This window comes from Artemia sp. Qi Xiang Cuo, chromosome 14, assembly GCF_049724085.1.
Source record: "Artemia sp. Qi Xiang Cuo chromosome 14, ASM4972408v1, whole genome shotgun sequence".
Taxonomy (NCBI): Eukaryota; Metazoa; Arthropoda; class Branchiopoda; order Anostraca; family Artemiidae; genus Artemia; species Artemia sp. Qi Xiang Cuo.
The window spans coordinates 48477579-48500586 of NC_142807.1; the positions used below are offsets into that span (position 1 = coordinate 48477579).

General features: G+C 35.1%; 1 protein-coding gene across 3 annotated transcripts in view; it reads left to right on the plus strand.

Moving 5' to 3' along the window:
* The first annotated feature begins 5552 nt into the window (after window positions 1–5552).
* Window positions 5553–23008, plus strand: part of dop (microtubule-associated serine/threonine (MAST) protein kinase dop) — a 256822-nt gene continuing 239366 nt past the window's right edge. For all 3 annotated transcript variants that reach the window (XM_089100465.1, XM_089100467.1, XM_089100466.1), the window contains exons 1-2: window positions 5553–5688; window positions 18832–19030. In XM_089100465.1, coding sequence (XP_088956591.1) covers window positions 18887–19030 — 144 coding nt within the window. In that variant the 5' untranslated portion in view covers window positions 5553–5688; window positions 18832–18886. The remainder of the gene's footprint in view (window positions 5689–18831; window positions 19031–23008) is intronic.

Below are 23008 nucleotides of genomic sequence, written 5' to 3' on the forward strand. Positions count from 1 at the left end.
ACGCCCACCATTTCCCCAAACACAACCAATCAAAATTTTGAGATAGCTGTTTTGTTTAACGTAGTTGAAAGTTGTGGAATTTAGGTCTTTGAGGATGACAACCCCATCACAGCCCTCAGTGCAAGGGTTGTTAGTTATTCCCTGGGGGCATATAAGCTGTTTACAGAAAGCTTTGTCGTAGAAACTGAAAAAGGGCTCATTCTATTGGAAATTGAAAGGGCTAGTGCCCTTTTTGATAGTCGAAAGTGATTGAAAGGCTTGACATTTTTATAGTAAAGATCGACGTCGGTACAATGTTTTATTATTATTTCTTTTTTGTTTGTTTAGACCAGGGCACTTCGTATCGAAGGAGTTAGCGTAGGAACTTCCAAAAGGGCTCATTCGATTGAAAATAGAAAGGGCTAATGCCCTTTTTAATAGTCGAAGGTGATTGGAGGACAACTAATCCGCCTCCCACGCCCACCCTCCAATTCGCCCGTTATGTTTAAAAACTAAATGTTGCCTTAAGATTAAATAAAAATACACTGTGTTAATGCTAATTCCCAATAACGCATCTCAGCAATATCCCAAGCAGTACTCAGGGTTTTATGTTCAAACTTTCTGGGCTACTTCTGCTCTTAAAATTTAACCAAATCAAAATAGCGTAAGTGTATCCAAGCTATCAAAGAAAGTAAACAGATTTTTTTGCGAATGGTATCAAATTTTCTATTTCAGGTCAACTAGAGCAAGCATGAAACTAAATTAAACACTACTATTTGTGTCCAGATTTTTAAAAGGGTGTATGTTGCTAAAAATTGCTGAAAATCTTTCTCCAGCATACAAACAGCTGGCCAAACTATAAAGTCTTTAAGAAAACGAAAATATTATTTTCTTTTTCCCTGAAAAGACTATGTCAATATAAAACGAACAGAAATTAATTAAAAAAAACTTTTTCCACAGAATAAGTTTTTCAAAGAAAAGTAAAGAACTCCATTAAACCAAAATGAGCAAAAAAATAAAATAATGTACCAAGCGTGAAGCTACCACAAATCAGGATCGATAAATAAATGAAACCCAAAACGAACAGAAATTACAATAATTAACCGAGTCAAACTCAAAACGAGCAGAAATTAACATACGTAGGGCTCAAAACCCCTATGGCTTCCTAAGGCCAGAACATAATTTGCACTTTACTGAAAAAAATTCAACTGAGTGTGCATTGTCAGTTTAATATACATATATTTAGTAATCAAAATGTTAATATTATTTGATTTATTAAAGTTATAAAAGTAAAAACATTTATATTTTTCAGTGAAGTGCAAGTTATGTTCTGGCCTTAAAAAGGCATAGGGGTTTTAACTCATGTTAATTTCTGTTCGTTTTGAGTTGCACTAGGAGTGGGTTTAATTCATGACCAGCTGATTTTTCTTTATCATGTTTTGCAATATCCTCAGAAATAGCTAGCAAAGGTTTTTATAATTTGGAATTATTCCTGTATTTCTGTGCCAAGCTGGTACATGTAATAAATATTTTGCAAAACGGAAAAACAACGAACGGATTCTTGATTGGTCTGATTTTCTGAAGATTTTCCAGAACAGGGCAAAGTCCAAGATATGAGGGAGGGCTACTGTATTGTAAAGTCTAGATTGAAGATGACGGTTAAAATATGGTTTGCTATCATCTTCACGAGCAAATTTTATCATCTTCATGAACAAATTTATAAAGAGAGTCAACAAGCTTCGTCTTCTCGGAATCCACTTCTTCACAGATCTCTTTCGGGAAACCCACATCGATCGGGCGAGAATCTCTCCATAACCGTTGGTGGCACAACTTCGAAAGATCCAGAAGAGGTTAATGGGGCAAGTTTATTTGTTCCCCACAAATCTCTTCGGTCAGTTAGCGTAAGGTTTAACGTAGCATAAGTGGGTGTTTTCTATAAGTACATAAATTCACATCCATCTCTAGAGCTGTCTCGAATTGTTCTCTCCCATTTTCAAGCCACCAAGACAGAGCCGAAGCCACAAAGTTTCGTCCAATGATCTTAAGTTTCGCAGGACGAAAACAAAGTACAACAAAGTAATTCGACGTTGTAATTCAATTTGGAACGATCTTCCTGAGGACATTGTCCGAAAATCTTATCTATTGACTCCTTCAAAAGAAGGATCAACAATTATTTGAAGCCTTCTGATGGAACAATGTAAAACACTAGCTACAAATCAAATATTTTAATGTACCTCCCACCGTTTAAAAATAAAGAAAATAAGTTTTTAAAGCAATTAAATAAAGAAAGTTTTTCTCTCATGCAAGTAAAGAGTAAAGAACACGTAAGTAAAGAGCGACATTTATAAATTCTAAGAAATAAAACTATCCTTTATGCACGGAGGTGGCACCCATCACAGTCTCACAATCTCCACAGTCACCTTTTACAATCAATATTATAAATAAATATCATTATAATACATATCAGGTCATCTCTCAATAAAGTATAAGCTAGGTCTTATTTGGTAGTACAACAAGCCGTTTGATTTAAAAATACATAGCTTTAGAGAGTTTTCTAATATCAAAATGCAGCACTTTAAAATAACACTAACTTTTAGAAATAAGGGCTACTAAAATAATAAGACAAAAAATTCATAGATTAGTTGAAAGGCTAACTATGAATTGATTGAATATCCGGCTTCGCTAGCCGCATGGGTTTGGCATTGCTGTCAAGAATTCTTCTTTTACTTCATTGAAAAAAGGCAGTTCAATCTCTAATAGGCCATAAAAAAAAAACCAACATTCATAAAAAACCAACACCTACTACATATTTAAAAAAATTACAAGCAGAATCTAATCTAAAAAGGACTATAATAGATGCTAAATATAAATACTGGAATAATTTTGCAAATAATCTCTCCAGAGAAACGCATGAGCCAATTATAAATAAAGTCATAAGCCACATATGTGGGAAAAAGACTTCTACCAACCCACTCCTGTATGAGCTTATACATAATAATACCCATTATGACAATGATATTGAAAAGGCTAACCTATTTGCAACTCTTTTTGTTAATAAGCTAACATCAAACAATCAAAGCAATCTGTTCACAATTCCTATGAACCCTAGTTACCAACCACGCCCAGGATCCGAGTACATAACTAATCCATTTTCAATCCAGGAATTGAATAATGCAATACATCATATTAGGTCCAAAACTAGCAGCAGCTCTGACAATATACACCCTACATGGATAAAGAATCTCACACCTTCATACAAACAAGAACTGCTAAATTGTTATAATCACGCTTGGGCATCCTCTAGGTTCCCCAATATATGGAAATGTTCGTCCCTCCTACCAATCCTAAAGAAAAATAAACCAAAAGATAACCCTGAGTCTTATAGGCCCATAATGATTACACCTGTGATGGGGAAAATAATGGAGAAAATGATTTATCACAGACTCCTCTGGTTTGTTGAGAAAAATAACATGATCCCACACACTCAAACTGGATTCAGGAAATACCACTCCTCAACAGATGCTTTCATTTTGCTAACAAATGCAATAAATGAATCTTTCTCCAAAAATAATATCCTAGTGGCAGCTTTCCTTGATTTTGAAGGAGCATATGACAATGTGAACCACCAAATCCTTTTAAATAAACTTGCAAACCTTGGAGTACCTCCTAAGCTAGTATCTTTTATTAAATCCTTCATAGAAGTGCGAAGTTTCATTGTTTGTGTCGGTTCAGCCTCTTCACCCCGAAAGACAATATCCAAAGGCCTACCTCAGGGAGCAGTCCTCAGTTGCCTCCTATTTGCCCTATATCTCTGGGACATGAACCTACCCCACACGAATCTACAATATGCTGATGATCTGGTGCTATGGTCATCTGGCAACACCTTTCAGATAGCACAGTCAAATCTGCAAAAGTCCCTTTTCCAGTTTGAAAAATTCTCTCAACATTCAGATTTACCCATTGCACCCACCAAGTCAAAAATAATCCAATTTCACAGGAAGCGAAACCATGTTAATGCAAAACTAACTCTAAATAAAACAACTATTCCAGAAGATAATAATATTAATTACCTAAGTCTCATGCTTGACCAAAAACTTAATTTCCACCTCCACATTTCAAACACAATAAAAAAATGTTATAGAAAAGCAAATATACTAAAAAGACTTCTTTCCACACCCTGGGGTTGTAAGGAGAAAACCTTACTCCAGTTTTATAAATCACATATAAGACCCCATATTGACTATGGGCTCATTGTCTATGGTGCATGTGCAAAGACCCAGATGCAAAAAATGGAAACAACACAAAATGATATAATACGTCTCATATTTGGTCTTAGGAAACCCACAAGCACCAAGTTTCTGCTTATGGAGAGTGGATTAACAACAATAAGGGAGAGACGTAGCTTTCTCTTGATAAAACATCTTACAAAAATTGAATCAAATAACTCACACACATTACATAATTGGTTAAGAAATCCAGCCATGTATAGAGGTATTGCGGATGAGTATGCCAATATTCAAAAGAAGTTCCCTGTACCAGCAAAGTCTATTGCACCTACTTTCCCCCAATCCCCTCCATGGAATTGGTCATTTCCCATAATAAATACTGAATTTTCAAACTGGAATAAAGAGTTAACCCCCATTGCTTTTGTCCAGAAACAATTTGCAGAACTTAATACAATTACCTATAAAAATCACTTCCAAATATTTGTTGATGGGTCAAGAATGAATGAGAAGGTTGCAAGTGGTGTTTTCCTTCCTCACCTGAAAATTGCAATGGGCGAGAGATTATTTAATAATTTATCTATAATGTCTGTTGAGTTAAATGCCATAATCATGGCATTAGAACACCTTAAGCAAAACCAATCTTTGATTGAAAATTCGAATTATATTATCATCTATTCTGACTCTTTATCAAGCCTTGAGTTGCTGGCCTCAGCTCCTCAATATAAGTTGGACATTGACACTTATCATTGTCTCAGTATTATTGATAATCTTGCTTCAAGTGGCATAAAAACTTACTTTCAGTACATTCCTAGCCACTCTGGCATAAGTGGTAATCATCAGGTTGATGAAATAGCAAAAAATGCTATAAATATTGACCAGCCAAGTGGGAGACCAATCCCAATTAGAGATATTTACCGATGGAGGCTATCAGATATTAATTTTAATAAGATTAATCCTATCCTTTCCCCCTTTCCCAATAAGTATCTTTCTAAAATTTATCATAGAATTCGTTCTGGAACAAATGGACTAAATTTCCTTGCATTCTCATATAAGCTTTCTAATTCAAGTGGTTCAATTCCCCTGTCCCCTCTTTGCAGGCATTGTAATATGAATAATGAAACAATTGACCATTGCCTATTTGAATGTAATATGCTGACGTCTGCACAACATACCTTGCTTTCTAAACTGTTAAAATACTTCAAACACCACAAAATCCCACTATCAGCCAAGAGCCTAGCCAACTATACCTGCACACAGAGTATAGAATTCGACATCTATCACCTTATATTTGAACTCCTAGAGTCGAAAGATCTGCTGAAAGATATCTGAATATATCTAATAAATATGAGGCAATCCAGCCAGTAGCTCTGTAGCCCACAGAGTGAAGCAAAAGGAAAAGGGCTAAATAGTGTTACTGAAAAGCCCGCCTGCTGTTAAATAGAAGAAGAAGAAGGCCCTAGTGAAACTAGCTGATCCCCAAAAGGTAGCATTTTCTTTTATTTATGATTGTTAATCCTATCTATATTTAACATACTATTAGCCTAGCTGATTTGATTTAGTATATCTAGTTTAAAGCTACTGGACTGAAAGAAATAGGGTGAACAATAAGGCCCATTTCCCCCCAAAAACTTCTGTCAATTGTTTTAAAGAAAGTAGGCTAGTTTAGTCAGGAAAGCAGGTAAATTCTGGGTAAATATATACAAGATTACATAGTTGACATAGGTGACTTCACTAGCCTACTTGACTGTTGTTTTTTTTTACAGTTTTTCCAAATATATAGGCCTAGGCCTAGTTGACTTTTTCCAAGAATAACTTCTCCTAGCTGAGTGGTTAGCACCCTAGACTTTGCCTAAGCTTATATGGGCAAGGGTTTGAGTCCTGGAATTGCTTGTTATTTAGTTTAGAACAAGGGTCAGCAATGTAACTGTAAGCTCAGCCAGGATCAACCCAGCTCTAAATTGGTGCCTAGAGAAATCTGGAGGAAAAACATGGGAAGTATTGGATGATTTGCACCCAACCACACATTGCACATAAAGGCAGAAAATCAGGAGATGGTTGCCTGCACTACAAAGACCATTGGTCAGCATGCCAAAAAAGTTTTCTTCCTTGATCAGGCTAAGGCATTTGAGAAGGATCTATATTAGAGACTGAAGCTTATAATGCTGTCAATTAAATGAAGAAGTCATTGATTGGGCTGTGGGCTTCCTGATGTACAGAATACAGGCTGTAGTTGTTTATACCTCTGATGTCTCATTAGTTTGTTCCAATCCTCAGCATATGAAGATTAGAGTTTTCTAGGACACTTAGCTTTGTCCTAGTCTGTTTGATGCTTATATTAGAAATTTCCCTGATTATGCAAGAAGTAATCTTTTATGCTGATGACCCTAGGCTTACAGGGGAATTTGGACTCTTGGCAGCCAATTTTGCTGAAGCAAGAGCCTCCCTGCAGGAAGACCTGGATAGCCTAGCACACTGGTCAAAAAAGTGGCTGCTAGACTATAATGTTGAAAATGCAAGGTGCTCCATCTTGGCCCAAGCAACTCTAACCAATAGTACTTATTGCTCAATCTCAGACCAATCAGCCACTCTACGCTGACACCAAGTGAGGAGAGCTGTGACCTTAGACTCAGGGTAGGCTCCCAGCTGAAGTTATATCAGATACTTGCAAATGCAAGGAGGTATCTTGGTACCATCAGAAGAACATTTGTCATCTGTTAGCCAGATATAATTCAAAATATGTGTACCTCTATGGTATAGGCCTACCCAGCACTTGGGTTTGGTTTGACAACACATTCTCTATATTTTCTAAAAAAGCACTGTTCTTCTCTTAAAACTTTGTCTACAGCATCTCTCAGTCTAAAAAGTATCATATTACTAAGTAATTTACTACCTGCAGAGACCAGACTAATGCCTCAATAATTACCACACTCACTTTTATCACCTTTCTTATAAAGTGGCTTAATTAAGGTTCTCCAAAAATTGTTAGGTATTTCCCCTTTTTCAAAAATCATATTCATAATCTTCAATAACTTAGTTCCAACCTCAGAGCCACCATATTTAAGAAACTCATTTACCACCCTATCAGTATCTGGAGCCTTATTATTTTTTAATCCTTTTAAAACAGATCTTCCTTCACATCCAAGGTATCACAAACTTTTTCATTTTAATCTATATCTTTTGGGCCAAGTCCAGATTGACTACTCCCTCTCAATTCATTAACAGGCCAGTACAATATTTTACTATTATGCTGTCTAGCTGCATCTTCCAAATCCTTAGCAATTTGATCCGTGGCCTCCTCTTCACACCTCCGTTGTTCATGTTTTATTGTTTTCTCCACTTTCTTTACAGAAAGTGGAGAAAGCTTTAATTAAAGCTTTCACTTTCATTATGCTTTAAAGACCTAATAGAAATCTAAAAAAAATATAAGGCAGAATCAATCAGCTGGGGGGGGGGCTGGAGCTCCCCCCATATGGGTGCCCATGCTTGATACCTTTTCCATTTGGGGCCTATTAAGGGCTCAGAATGGAATTTCTCCCAGAAATGTGATGTATTCACTTTCATCTTAGCTAAATCATATTGTATATAACTGCAAATTTACCCATTGGCCTCTCCACAGTTCAAGGTAGATAAGCAACTCCATGAAATGGTCCAGTGGTTTGACGCCATACACCCTGAAAATTACCACTTTAAGCCTTCTCCTGATCAACCTCAACCAGAGAACCTGGGAGCATAACTTGCAGAAAATTTTACAACAAACTACTAACCACAGACAAGACTACCACTTCTTTCCCAACCATGTTGCTCCACTTCAGAACTCCCTAAGCAATCAGAAAATTCAACATCAAACCCTGAAGTTATTCAAGCAAGGGTTAAACAAGGACCAGGAGCAGAAAAAGTGGCATCTATACTGGTAGGCCCCAGAGCAAACAAACTTTTGAGTCAGTGGCAGGTTTACCCCAAGGAGGTGAAAGGACTGTTTGGTTCTGTTGTTAATAGTGGTGATTGTTTATATGCAATATACAAGTAAAAAAAAAGAAAGGATATCAATGTGTTTACAGTTCAGTGACATATCTTCTAATATAAATTATTTTTAGTCCTAGGAAATTAGTATTGGGCTATCCACTTTATATATTGAGAGTTTGCCACCCCATTTTTTGTTGAGTCTTATTTTCAAAACCTCAGATGACACCAAAGAAATGATATCTTTACATGAACTGCTCAAATCATGTACCACTCTTTTGCTAGAAAAAAACTTGTCTGATTCTCTGATTGACTTATGGCTTGTGAAGCTTCTTTGATTGACCTCATGTTTGTCTTTGATTGGTAAACTAAACAAACAGCTTGCTTTTGGCTTGGCTGGTATACTTATATGTTAGTAGCATTTTGCTGTAACCATGGTAGAAAGGCAACAATGACAGCTTTAGGGTATGTAGCCTTTGATTATATGGTTTTTCACCTAGTCCAGAACTACATTTGGTGTTCTTCCACTCTATAGCTTTAACCAGTTTTTCATCACTTTTATAAAAGAGACTGTATGCCAGGTTCTAAAGTTTAGGATTGATCTCACAAGTGGCTTGTATAGCTTCAGGAAGATTCCATATGACTAGCTGCTGATATTTCTTCCAATTAATTTAAAAGACGTTTTTCAAAGAAAAGTAAAAGGCTACTTTAAACCAAAGATAAGCAGAAATAAATTCAAATATTTTTTCAAGCATAAACCTACCATAATTCACTATCAATAATTAAATAAAAGACAAAATGAACAGAAATTACAATAAATAGCCAAGTCAAACTCAAAACGAGCAGAGGCCACCATAAAAAGGAGTAGGGCTAACACCCCCTGTGCCTTCTAAAGACCAGAATATAATTTGCACTTTGCTAAAAACAAAATACCTTTCAGAATTTAATAGATATTCAGGAATGAATATTAGTATATATTAAACTTTCAATCCACATTTATTTGTTCTGAGTAATCTTGCTTATGATGGGATATTTTTTGTTTGACTCTATTAAATTTTTTAAAATTAAAATTTTTATAATTAAATGCAAACCATGGAACCTTTATTGTGTTTTATCACTGGCATGAATATTTTTGTTTGCTAATCTATCAGAAGCATGTTGACTCTTTGCAAAGTTTCACATATCATTTTGATATGTATTTGTAAAGTTCAAGTTTGTTTTGGGCTGATTGTGTGGAAAGTCCTTATTTGAATTGTTTGAGATTTTGACTTATCTTTCAACAAAACTGTTATAAATTAGATTCATTCTATATTCCCCTTCATCTCCATTGATATTAATTCCCCCTAGTGTGTAAGATTTGCTGGTAAGTTTTACCACATAAGTGGTAAGTTCTCAACACTCATGAATTTAAAAGAAAATATTCTCTCTTCTCTGACAGATTGATAAGAAAAAATATTACTTTTGCATCATTTTATTTGTTATTTCCTACTTCATTTACACAGAGGAAAAATTATGTAAAATTTCACTTTAGGTAATTCTTTATAAGAGATAATACAAGATATGCTAGAGCTGCTACAACTGCTACTCCTCCTCCTCATCTGGTACATCTTCTAAACACTATGTCTGGCAGATTGTCTTCCACCAGAACATCTCCACTATCATGTGACAGTGAATTATTAATAGAAAGACATGATGGCAGCATGAACATCCCTTCCTGCCTTTCATGTCAATTTCTAGGTATTTTTGAAGCTTTTTTTTGCTATTGAGTGACCAACAGACCATTAGAGTTTTGTTTGCTGTTTCATACTTGTTGTGGTTCCTATGGTGGGTCTGTACTGGTTCATAACCTGACCAGTGTCTGTTGCAGGATGCTAAAATAAACAGATTGTTGAGATTTTTACAGCCACTCCTGTAAGCACCAACTTTGCAAACCAAAAAAAAAAAAAACAGCCCACCAACAAGCTGCCAATTTGACAGTGTTTACAGTCTCAAACAAAGTACTGTGTTCTGTGTTCAAGACCCCAACAAAGTCACCTTCAGACCTTTGGTTAAATGAATCACCATCCTTCCAAAATTGGTAGAAAAATTTAGCAAGCTCATTGATTCAACTTACTGCATCCATAAACTCATCCTATCTCAGTCAGTTTGCACCAAAGAGGAGATCAAGTTGAGTAGCTGCAGCCAGGGTGGGATCATATACATATATCCCCCTTTTTTCTAGGCATTTGTGGATTATCCTTTCCTCTGCCTTTGAGACTGGCAAAAACAGTACAGTCTCCTGGAAATGCTACTGTAGCAAATTGAAATACAGGAAGACACACAAAGTAAGAGCTTCTTCTCCTTCAAAGAAGTGGTAGCCAATTGAAATTGGCTTCAAGAATTTCAGACAGGCTGTTAATTGATCCATTTTCACATCATCAAAAGCACCTTTCTGATATCCTGAATACCCTCATTTATATCACACTTTCTATCAATTGACATAGACTGTAAAGGTTCCCACAACTCTTTCATGAAGTGCATAGATTGGTAGATAGATCCCCAACAAGATTTGGTAGGTAGTTCTGGGCTTATATTTTTGCCAACAAGTGTAACCTGCTTTTCATTAAGGACATCTTGAGTCATGTGGTGAGACCTGACAAATGTGATGACTTCAAAGATATTATTGACACTCTGGTCTAAGCTTTTCATAGTATCTTGGAGAAGTAGATTCAAAATGTGAGGATGCACCCAATGGTTTGAAGGTGGGGGTATTATTGCTTCAATAACAAGGTAGCAAGTTTATTTACACTAGTATTATTAAGGCAAATGGCATCAACCCCTATCATTGCATTCCTGTCTCCAAACATAGCAGGGCACCAAAATTTAGCAAGTTGTTCCTGTTGATCAGCTACAAACTGCACAGTGTGCTGCTTGTCGCCAGTTTCTACTAATTAAAGAAAGAGGGCTTTGTCAGTGACAAGGACATGGTTAACAATGGGTTCCAATCTAATATTTCTCCATCCATCAGAACAAAGAGTTTTGGCTGTTTTGCAGTTCTGAATTTCCAGTTTAATGCCAAGTGCGCTTTCAGCAAAGTATTCATCCAGGTACTTGACTCACACTTTGTGATCCAAAATTTCCTTCACAGCTGGATTTGTAGCTCTTATCACCTCTGCAAAATATTCATTTTTGACTACAGCAAATGGTATATTGCATGCATAAAATGCACGGCCCCAAGCTTTTTTGCAGGCTTCCTGCTGTTCTGTGGTCACTTTTTGGATACATTTAAGTTTTGGTTGCTGAGCCACTTTGGTTACATAAAGAAGAGGGAGGGAACTTGAACAAACAAGGGTAGTTGGAACAGAAGACCCAGAAGTACTGGGAAGCAATGATGTTCCAGTCAAAGCGTTTGAAAGTACTGGAACTTGATTAGAGCCACCTTTGTAAGAACTGTTGGAATCAGTGCTGACATCTTCAGATTCTGCACTGTTGCCTCTTTCACGCACCTCGTTCTTTATGCGCATCTTTGTTGTAGCAGCAAATTTCTTATGGATGGATGATTTCTGTACATCATAATATTCACAGATGTCAATTGGTTCCTTTTCACATAGTGCAAGGTGATGCTTTTGGCAACAAGAATTTTTGACCAATGAACAACCACAATGCTTGCAGAAAGCCTTGGTAACGTGATTACCATTAACAATTATTTCTTTATATAGCCACTCTTTGTTGACAGGATCTTGCTTTTGTGGCATTTCTCGGGCTACAGATGACAATGTCTAAAAGGAACAGTTTAATTTATCCCATGGCACGTCCGACTAACGTCAGAACTCATGATAAAAAATCTAAGCTAAATTATAAGCAATCGCGAAATTTTTTGTTGTGCAAATTGTACAAATATACTTCAAATATTTTTACACTGACAATCATGTAGGTCCTGGAATCATTCAAAATAGACACCTTCAAACCTTGACTTAGTTTCAAATATGTAGCAGAAACAGGTTGCCTTTTTTCATTTTGCTTGAATCTGTGCACTTAAAGCCCGTCACATAGTTACATCTTAAGAAAACCTGGCACCAATTTTAGTTGTGTTGACTACTTAGAATATTTACACTTTCAAATTAAATAGTCTATACAAAGCCATGTTTCTTGGGTTTTGTTACTTGACTAAGATTGCCGAGTTACCAACTAAAGCTGCCCGTGACCTCTGTGGACCCAGGCCCATTCAACATTCAAACCAATGAATATTTGATTGACATAACGCCAAGACTGATGTAGTGAATTTTCTGATTGGTTGCTAATAAATATTTTTTGCAAACGACTAAAGTTCATAGAATTTTAAAATCACAGAAGCCAAAACCAGAAAATTTGCGGCTTTTGGGACTTCAAACCAGCAGTGAAAATCCTTGTTAAAAGAAACCAAATTGCTTTCACGTGTGTTTGAATGATTCTGCATGATTTGGAGAGTTAAAAAATTGTCTTTAAACTATAACATATTTTGTTCAAGTGCTATCCTATTAATTCCACATAGTACTAGTCCCATAGAAGTTGAAAGCTACCCACAAGGAACTATTTTTGAAGGGATACAATCAAATTCAGAAAAGGTAAATTAAATTCAATGAACCCCCAACATCATCAAAACTTGCAGAAAAAATTAAGCATCCCACCAGTCCTGTGATTGAGGTTGCACTGCGATTGAGTGATTTTTGGGGATTTGGGAAACCAATTTTTTTTTTCAGGGAGACACATAGATTTTCAGGGAAATCGGATAGAGAGCATAGAAAACAACTGAAGACATTGAGGCACACTTGGCTAAGATCGTAATATAAGATAAAATGTCAAAACATTGGCAAAAGCCAGAACAAGTATCCATTTGAAAACCAAAATTCCAAAGAAAAGATTCAGTTTGATTTTGTGGAAATCTTATAACAACACTTCATTCAGAAATAATTCAGAATCTAGTGGGATGATGGGAAAGATTTATGTTTGGGCACTAGTTGCTGTTGTGTCACCATCGTAATGGTAGATTAGAAGAGATTGGACAGGAATATTTTTTATTGATAGGCCTTACTACCCGCATTATAGCCGGATATACAATTCACTGATTATTTATTCTATAGTTAAAGATAGCCAATCAAAAAGTTACCAAATTAAATTGACCTCTGCTATGAATGTCTTATTTATTTAGATTGATTGACTCATTGTGTATCCCTCTTTTTTTTATTTTTATTTCATTTAAGCAGGAAATGACAAAGAGGTAAACCAACAGAGGAATATCAGCATAAGCTCAAAGGGGTATGACTCATGCATTGAATCTGATGAATAAAATTTTTTTACTATAGGTTTTAGTGAAGTGATAGCTCTCTTAGGGGTGGATTTGTTTCAACTGAGAACATCTTTCCTCACCAGAAACTTAAACTTACCACTTATGAAACTTACCAGTAAGTTTGACCTAAAACTTACCATTACCAGGTAAATTACCCAGTGGTAACTTACGTCTTGCACACTAAATACCTCATAGATAACTTCTTAAAATTCTGTTATTTCCCTAAGACTTGGTAAAAGCCAAACACAATTATCAATTATTTTTGTTTAATCAAACAGTATCCTATGATGCAAAAAGTCAAACAAATTTTTCATGACTGCTGAATCAAAAGTTTCTGGTTTTTTATTGCATTTTAAAGAAGAATCTGTGGAATTTTTGTGCTGCTATAGTCTATTTTCTAAATTTTCTTTCTCCCCACATGAAATTTTTCACAAAAACAAGGGTAATTTTGGGGATGAAATAGGAACAAATGGCAAAGGTGTGTAGTTTTTATATGATATAAGTCATCTTCTATTAGAATGGATTCGTTTAATTTTTTTGTAGTTTGAGACATCATCTTTTCAGAATACCCATTCCCAAATAAAATATTATCTTTAATGAAGATGAGTTCATTATTTATATATTTTGATGATGTTGATTTTAGTGCCTTGTCAAGTAAAAAGATAATTGCTCCCGTTTTAAATTAAATAGGATGATTTCACATAAAAGATAAGTAATATTTATTGTTCCTCGGTTTTTGATATGTTGAAAAATTAATTCGTTATTATCTCAGTTGATCCAAATATATGAAAATGATAACTTATTCTCTGTTCCTTTTTCGATTATATAGATAATTCTCCCCTCAGTGATTTAAATTTTTCAAGAAGCCTTAAATGTATGATTCCCCATAGTTCTAAATAACCCAAATATAATCCATATATATTCCCTAAAATTATTTAATATAAACATATTGATTTAATTACAGTTAATATTTCTATATAACCTACATAAAGATTTTCTAAAAGTGGAATCAAAGCTCCTTTCATCATTAAGCCTGTCAATTGAAGAAAAAAAAATTATTTCTAAGCTTGAAGTAGTTTCTGTATTTATTAGTTATTTCTACTAAATTGAATATTATTTCTGTATCTATTCCTGTGGTTGGACATTATTAAGATGCAAGTTTATATTCTTTGTTTTTATTTTGTATTCTCCTTTTATTATGTGTTTTTTTTTTCTAAATTAGTTTAGTTTTTTTTATGATCGTTGATAAAGACTTCCAGACGTGAAGCTGAAATATAAAAATTCTATTATTATTTGTGAAAAAAAGAGGTTTTCTAAAAATCATTTTACACTGTCTTGGGTTTAATACAGCTCTTAAATTTCTTTGAAAACTTCTTTTGCAGAAAAAATGTTCTAAAATTAATTTTTATTCGTTTTTAATTGAGATGTTTTATTATTGGTTAATAAAAGGAATATTTGTGAATCGTTTTTTCGGTTTTTCTCATTAAGAATCAAAATTTTGGCTTGCATTGTATAATGCAGACAAAATTTTGCAACTAGTTTTAATAATAGTTGTGGTATAGAACTTTGGATGGATGGGTGCGTGGGATACTATTTAAATAAATGGATTGAAAATTCACACAATTTTTGGGCTTGTATGTGGCTCAAACCTTTCTGACAACCATCATTCTACAACCCCGAGTATGAACAAATACTAACTGACCCCTCCCCCCTCAAAATGCCCTGAAAGTTTCAACTTTATTCTCTTGGGGGTTCTTGAGGAATTGCAGATAAACCCTTTTGACAACCTTGAATGTACGTTGTGTCAATTGATTTAGTTCAACATCCCTTTCAATATGTACAGAAAGCCTTAACTTAACACCCTTGGCCATTCCTGAGATATCTCAGATACGCTGGATGCACATTGATCATCTGGATGCACATGGCTTCTTCTGCTTCATTACAATATCCCCCTCAACATACTCTAAAAGTTTCAGTTTATACCCTTAATCATTCTTAAGATGGTGCAGATATACCGTTTTGGCAGCCTGGGTTCACCTATTATGTTTTAATTATGTTGCGTATTACCCTCAGCATGCTCTAAAAGTTTTGACTAAGTGAACTGTACTGTTTCTTTGATATCGTAGACACATTTTTTTTTGACAACCTTGGATGTAAATATTCTCTTTTGATCGAGTTGAACATTCCCAACAACACACTCTGAAAGTTCTAACCGGAAACCCTTATCTGCTCCTGGGATGTTTCATAGGCACCCTTTTGACAATTTAGGTGCACATAGTGTCTATAGATTTTGTTTTACGTCCCTCTCAACTTTCCCTGGAATTTTGAACTGAATACCCTGTTTTTTTTTTTTTTGTTTTTTTTTTTATAATGAGATGTTGTATTTATGTCATTTTGACAACCAGGATGCCCTTAAACTCTTTGATTTTGATTTAGTTCAATAGATGTAGTAGTAGCAGCAGTAGAAGTAGCAATCGTAGTCACAGTGGCAATTGCAGTAGCAGCAGTCACAAGTAGTCTGAGACGCAAGTAGTTTCAGTCACAGTCGTAAGTAGTTGCAGTCAGAATTTTAGATAGACATAATAGTAAATTGTTGCAGTCACAAGTATTCTTAATCACAATCGGACGTAGCAGCAGTCGCAGTTACCAGTAGTTGCAGCCACAAGTAGTCACGGTCGAAGCCATAATTGCAGCAGTTGTAGCAGTAGTAGTTGTAGTAGTAATAATGGTAGTAGTAGTGATAGCAGTAAAAGCAGTAGAAGTATGTTTATAGGGTTTGTAGGTTTGTTCAGCATCCCTCCCAACATACCCTGAAAGTTTCAACTTAATACCCTAAGCCGTTTCTGAGATATTGCCGATACTCCCTTTATACAGCCTGCATGTACATAGTGTTTTGATTTAGTTCAACATCACCTCAATGCTCTATCAAAGTTTGAACTTAACACCCTTAGTAGTAGAAGGGGTAGTAGTAGTAGCAGTAGTAGTTAGAACTTTCAGGAAATTATTAGGGGGATGAACAATTGGCCAAAAGGCAATATGTACATGCTACTACCATTGATACTACTCCTACTATTACCACTACTAATACTGCCTGTACCTGCTGGTTTTATTGTGACTGCTTCTAAGGCTGAGGATATTATGGTGAAAATCTTAAGAAATTGAACTAAATCAAAAACACTCTGTGCCTACAGGTTGCCAAAAGGGCGTATCTCAGGAGTGGCTTATGGTATTAAGTTGGAACTTTCGGGGAATGATCAATATACGAAAAGACAATTTGTGCACGCTACTACAATTGCTACTTCTATTGTGGCTACGAGTAAGACTAAGGTTATTAAGGTGGAAATTTCGGGAAATGATGAGGGGGAAGTTGAACTAAGGTAAAACACACTATGTGCATACAAGTTGTCAAAAGGGCGTATAAGCAATATCTTAGAAACAGCTTAGAGCATTAAGTTGAAACTTCCAGGGCATGACGAGAGGGATGTTCAACTGACTAAAAGGTCAGTTGGACATCCCTCTCATGTACACAGTATGTGCTGCTTATAAATTCGTGGTGCTATCCACATTGTGCTGCCATTAACATTGTGCCGCTTATAATATTGTGTTAGTGTATCATAAAGCACCAAAATAGGCCTGTAACTATCTATAGCACCAGTAAACCTGCCATTGTAATTTTCATGGTCTAAAACCCTTAACTGAAGGTTTACCATTTCCCCAGTTCAATACTCTCCCTTCCACCCCCCTTCATAAGCAAAAACTATAAAACATGTTTTGGGATGCCTAATGAAAAGAAAATGTAATTAACCAATTTTTACATTGATGACAATAATTTTTTTTATTTGCAAAGTGTCAAAAATACCGGTAACATTGATAATTTCGGAGACCACACTGCCTTTCAATGGCAATAAATAAATAAAAGTTCAAACAGGGATCAAATCCTTTTAATAGACAGTGATTTTCACAAACAGAAACAATGATATAATTTCACAAAAATACTAGATATTTCTAGATATCTAGTATTTTTTGTGAAATTTTTTCACTGTTTGTGAAAATCACTGTCTATGAAAAGGATTTGATCCCTGTTTGAACTTTTATTTATTAATTACCGGTAAAAACATATCCCTCGAACTCTTTATTTGTGCAACGGAGTTGCACAAAGCTCATGAGAAAGTTTAAGAGAGGTGGGAAGGAAAACTTATATTTAATGCCCTATTCTAACAAAACTCATGTTTATTTCTTTATTTTTGTAGCCTAAGTTGGATAAAGATCACTTTGAAGCTTATATAGTGCATATTTAAAGAAAATTTAAAAAGAGCAAAACTAATTAAAATATTTTTTCTCGTGGAAGTAGAAAGCGAAGTTGAAACTTTAAAAAAAAACTAAAATTGTTGCTTTGCAGTTTGCACAAGATGCTTCTGCAGAACTAGCCCAAATACACTGACTTGTAATATTTCCCAATATTTGTAGAACCCTAAAAACTAGCACTTAACTGAATACTGAGCTTGCTTGAGTTATTAGAGAACTATAATTGTATAGTATAAGTCATTGATGCCATGGCTGGTGAAAGAGTAGTGAAAGCCCAATATATTAGTCTTTTATTCTCTATAGGGTACTTAAGATTTTTCTGCTCCTAAGAAAACAACCTGGTTTTGGGGATTGGTTTTGTGTTTTCGGTAAAGCGCCAGTTTTGAGAATGTTACAAATATTGGATGACGTCCCACGTCAGTTTTTTTTTAGATCGGATGCCTTGTTGGTTTTTGGGGTCTCCTGTGGTACAAAGGATGGCTGGTTGCCCTGTAACCGGTTTCACTCCCTAAAAGAACGCCATAACTTTTAGTTTGCAATTGACTGATTTCTCTCTACTTCTTACGATCATTCGTTCTGTATGATGAAGCTGGAGAAAAAACAAAAATAGGAGACACATCATTCTTTACCCTGTCAACTGTTTCTCAATAAAAAAGGTAAAAATAAAAAAGATATAGTCAATGTCCTGCAGCAGAGAGGTAGCCTAAGACGCAAGGTGGTTGGATACATCACGGACAAAAAAACAGAAAGAAGGAGAAAAAATACTGACGTAAAAAGAAAAGGAAAAGACGAATATACTCGTAGTTTGGGTACATGAAGAAGTATTAGCCTCAACCTGAAACAACGCAACGGTATCAATTCTAGGGAAAACAAAGTTTATATTTCCTTGAACAGGGCATGACTACCTACCATCGCTGAATATATGTTTTTGTCACCCAACGCTTCTTCAAAGAGGAACGAATTTTTATTGGCTAAAGACCCTATCCTTTTTAGATTACAGTGATTGGTCGTTCATTATTAATAGTGAAGCAACCTGTTATCGCCCTTCTTTTGTAGGTTTCACAATCCTGATGTTATGTATAGTTTTGATTGAAGATGATTCTGTTTCACAATGTCTTCTGACAGTGGAATTGGATTTAGAAGGTGGAGCAGGTCTCTCATCCAAAGATCAACATCTGCTCCAACAGCTCCTTCACCATTGGCTCTCTCATTGTGGGATATTTTTAAAGTCCAAGGATTCCAGGATCTTTGTCAGGTATGTTTTAACTGCCAGTATACATAGGTTGATAGAGACTTGGCATTTCTTTATTTCGTGGAAATGAGTTAAATATATAGCTTGTATTTCTCTTTCAGCTATAAAATGGTATACGAAGGAAGATCTAACAATCACACCGTTCTGGCAAAGGCGTCAGTAGCCAAAGTTATTTTTTGGAGGGGAGGATTTATTTTGCAAACGTTGTTTTGTTTTTTTATGCCAAGGATGAAGGGAATCCTTTTCTGTTTCATACATGAACAAAATATTCCAAGGCTGATGACTTTCCTATATTAATTAAAAAAAAAAACTTTTTCCATAGAAAAAGCTTTTGGAAGAAAAGTAAAGAGCTGCAATAAACCTAAGAGGAGCAGAAATAGAGTTAAATAGTAATTCAAGGGTAAAACGAATGTAACCGCCATCAATAAATAAGTAATCAAACAATTCGTGGTAACGAACTGTAAGTAAGGAGCGACCCGTCTCAATGGTAACCGAAACTCCAGAAAACGGTATTTTGATACAAATAGATACATCAAAAGAATCAGATTTTAATGCTGATTTCAAATATATAAGTTTCATCAAGTTTAAGATTTGATGAAACAGGAGATTTTTCCTGGTAGTGGGGGGGGGGGTGGGGGGTTATTTGGGAGGATCTTTCCATGAAGGAAGTTTTCATGGGGGAAGGGACATTGCTATGAAGGGGACGCCGGACTTCCCAGCATTATTTAAAAAAGATCAGAAATTAAAATATAAAAAAACAAGTTTTTCAACTGCAACAGCAGCAACATCGAAACTTTAAACGAACGGAAAATATTACATATATGATTGGGTTCACCCCGTAGTCAATACCTCGCTCTTTAAGCCAAAGATTTTTTAGTACTTTCATAAGAGCTATTTATTCTAATTAATGGCCTTTGTGATTAAGCGGTCATTTTTAAAGAATTGGAACAAAATTCCAACTTTCGCTTAAAGAGCAAGGTATTGGCTAGGGGGCGAACCCCATAATAAATTTATTAAAAATATATGAATATAGAAGTTCGTTACGTAAGTTAATTCGTAAGTTACGTATATTTATTACTAATAAAAACGTTCGTAAATAAAATTAAACAAGTTTCGTGAAAGCCATTTAACCAAATAAAAGTAAATTAATATGAAAATTTTGTTTTAATTATTCATGTACGGTGAGCCAAGATCAAAACCTGCATTTATTCAAAAACGTTCAAAAATTAAATAAAAAAACAAGTTTTTTTAACTGAAAGTAAGGAGCGACATTAAAACCTTAAAACGAACTGAAATTATTCTGTATATGAAAGGGGCTGTCCCCTCCTCAACGCCTCGCTCTTTACGCTAAAGTTTGACTTTCTCACAACTCTTATTTTTTTTAAAGAATAAAAAACTTTAGCGTAAAGATCGAGGCGTTGAGGATGGGACAGTCCTTTTCATATACAGAATAATTTCTGTTCGTTTTAAGTTTTAATTTCGCTCTTTACTCTCAGTTAAAAAAACTTGTTTTTTTATTTAATACCCAAAAGGAACTGAAATTACAACGAACAGAAGCTACCACATACAGGAGTAGGGCTAACGCCCCCTATGCCCTCTAAAGATCTGAACGTTATTTGCACTTTACTGAAAACAATTTTTATTTCAAGCTATGGTATTTACTTGTCACAACATCAACAAAATAAAGAAAATCGCCACAATAAATAAGATCTCTGAAAAGAACCAATGAAATGTAGATTGTGAGTTTAATATATATTGATATTCATTCCTGGAAGACTCGGCAATTTTGGATTTATGAACGTTATAAAAGAAAGAAACGTCTAAAAGGCGTTTTCAATAAAGCGCAAAGTAAGTTTAAGTCAGTTTTAAGTAAAGCTTTATTTATATAGACTTTTGCTTTGGCTCTGAGTATCCGTTTGCAGAATGACTATTGGTTCTTAGAGGAGAGAAGGCGTGATATCATGAACCAAATTATTTGCAAGAATATATGCTGAATAGTTTAATGTCCTTAAAGGTGCTTGAGTGGTCATTAAATATTCATAGTGATTTCTGAAAATTGCATAACTAACGAAAACTGTTTTTAAGATTTACAAAAGAGCAAAAATATAAGAAAATTCAAAAAAAGGCTTTACAAATATTTTTATGCCTCCAAATGCACAAAAAAGAAAAAAGTGTAACTGCAGTCCAGGAACATTGAAATTTTATGACTAAGAATGAAAGAGTGAGACAGATAACATATTTATACCTGATGTAGAACTTTTACCGACTGTGTCCCCTTCAGTGCAAACATAAAGACCCACCACCTCACTCTGATTATCAGGAAGTACATACAATCTTTTGTCATGACTATTACACGGTTTCATTTTAGTCTTAAAAAATCTAAGATTTTTTGGTTGGGTGTACAATCACCCAAATCCTTTTTCTCCTATTTTCACTTTTGATATATCACCCAAAAACTTTTTTCCCTATTTTTACTTTTAATGTGTGGGTAGTTGAAGACCTTTTAAAGAATTGCTTTTGGTATCTTTTTTAGGTAAAAGATTTATTGTAAAGGAAGAAAAAAAGTGGCAATTTAGTGCTCAGTTGCCTTTAACACGGTTGACGAACCTTTACTTGCAACATCTTTTACGCGAGGTTTAGTCTGTGTCTCAGTAAAAATACGGGGATTTCCAGCTTTTGCAATGTTAAACTGACTATTAGTGAAGCTGCACTTGTCTTTTCGTATTATTAAATAAAAAAAAACAAGTTTTTTTTAACTGAAAGTAAGGAACGACGTTAAAATTTAAAAGGAACAGAAATTGTTCCGTATCTGAAAGGGGTTGTCCCCTCCTCAACACCTCGCTCTTTACGCTAAAGCTTTTCAGTGTTAAAAAAAACATAAGATTGGAGACACCCTCACCCTTTCGCGTAGCGCACGGCCAAGCGCACTGGACATTATAGATTATAGACCTGCAAAATAACTTACGAATTAATAATAAACGTCGGTCCTTACTTTCAGTTAAAAAAATCTTGTTTTTATTTTATTTAATTTTGAACGGGTTTGAATTAATGCAGGTTTTGATTTTGGCTCACCGTCCATGAATAATTAAAAAAATTCGAATATTAATTTTAATTTTATTTGGTTAAATGGCTTTCTCGAAACCTGTTTAATTTTATTTACGAACGTTTTTATTAGTAATAAATATACGTTACTTACGAATTAACTTACGTAACGAACCTCTATATTCTTATATTTTTAATACGTATATTAGAGGGTTCGCCCCCTAGTCAATACCTTGCTCTTTAAGCTAAAGTTCGAATTTTTTTCCAATTCTTTAAAAATGACCCCTTAATCACAAATGCCGTTAATTAGAATAAATAGCTCTTATGAAAGTACTAAATAATCTTTGGCTTAAAGAGCGAGGTATTGACTAGGGGATGAACCCAATCATATACGTAATGTTTTCTGTCGTTATAAGTTTTGATGTTGCTCCTTATTTTCAGTTAAAAAACTTGTTTTTTTATATATAATTTCTGATCTTTATTTAAATAATGCTGGGAAATCCGGCGCCCCCTTCATAGCAATGTCCCTTCTCCCATGAAAACTTCCTTCATGGTAAGATCCTACCACATAACCCCCGACCCACTCCTCCCCTCCCACTACCAGAAAAAATCCCCTCCGAAAACGTCTGCATACTTCCCAATAACCAATAATATATGTTAACATTGGGTAAAGTTCATAACTTTCAGCCCTCCCCCCGGGGACTTAGGGGGATTAAGTCATCCTAAAAGACATAGTTATCACATATTCGACCATGCTCAACAAAATGGCTATCTCAAAAGTTTGATCGGGTGACTGGGAAAAAAATGAGCGTGGGAGGGGGCCTAGTTGCCCTCCATTTTTTTGGTCAATTAAAAAGGGCACTTAAGAACTTTTAATTTCCGTTCGAATGAGCCCTCCCACGATATTCTAGGACCACTGGATCGATAAGATCACCCCTG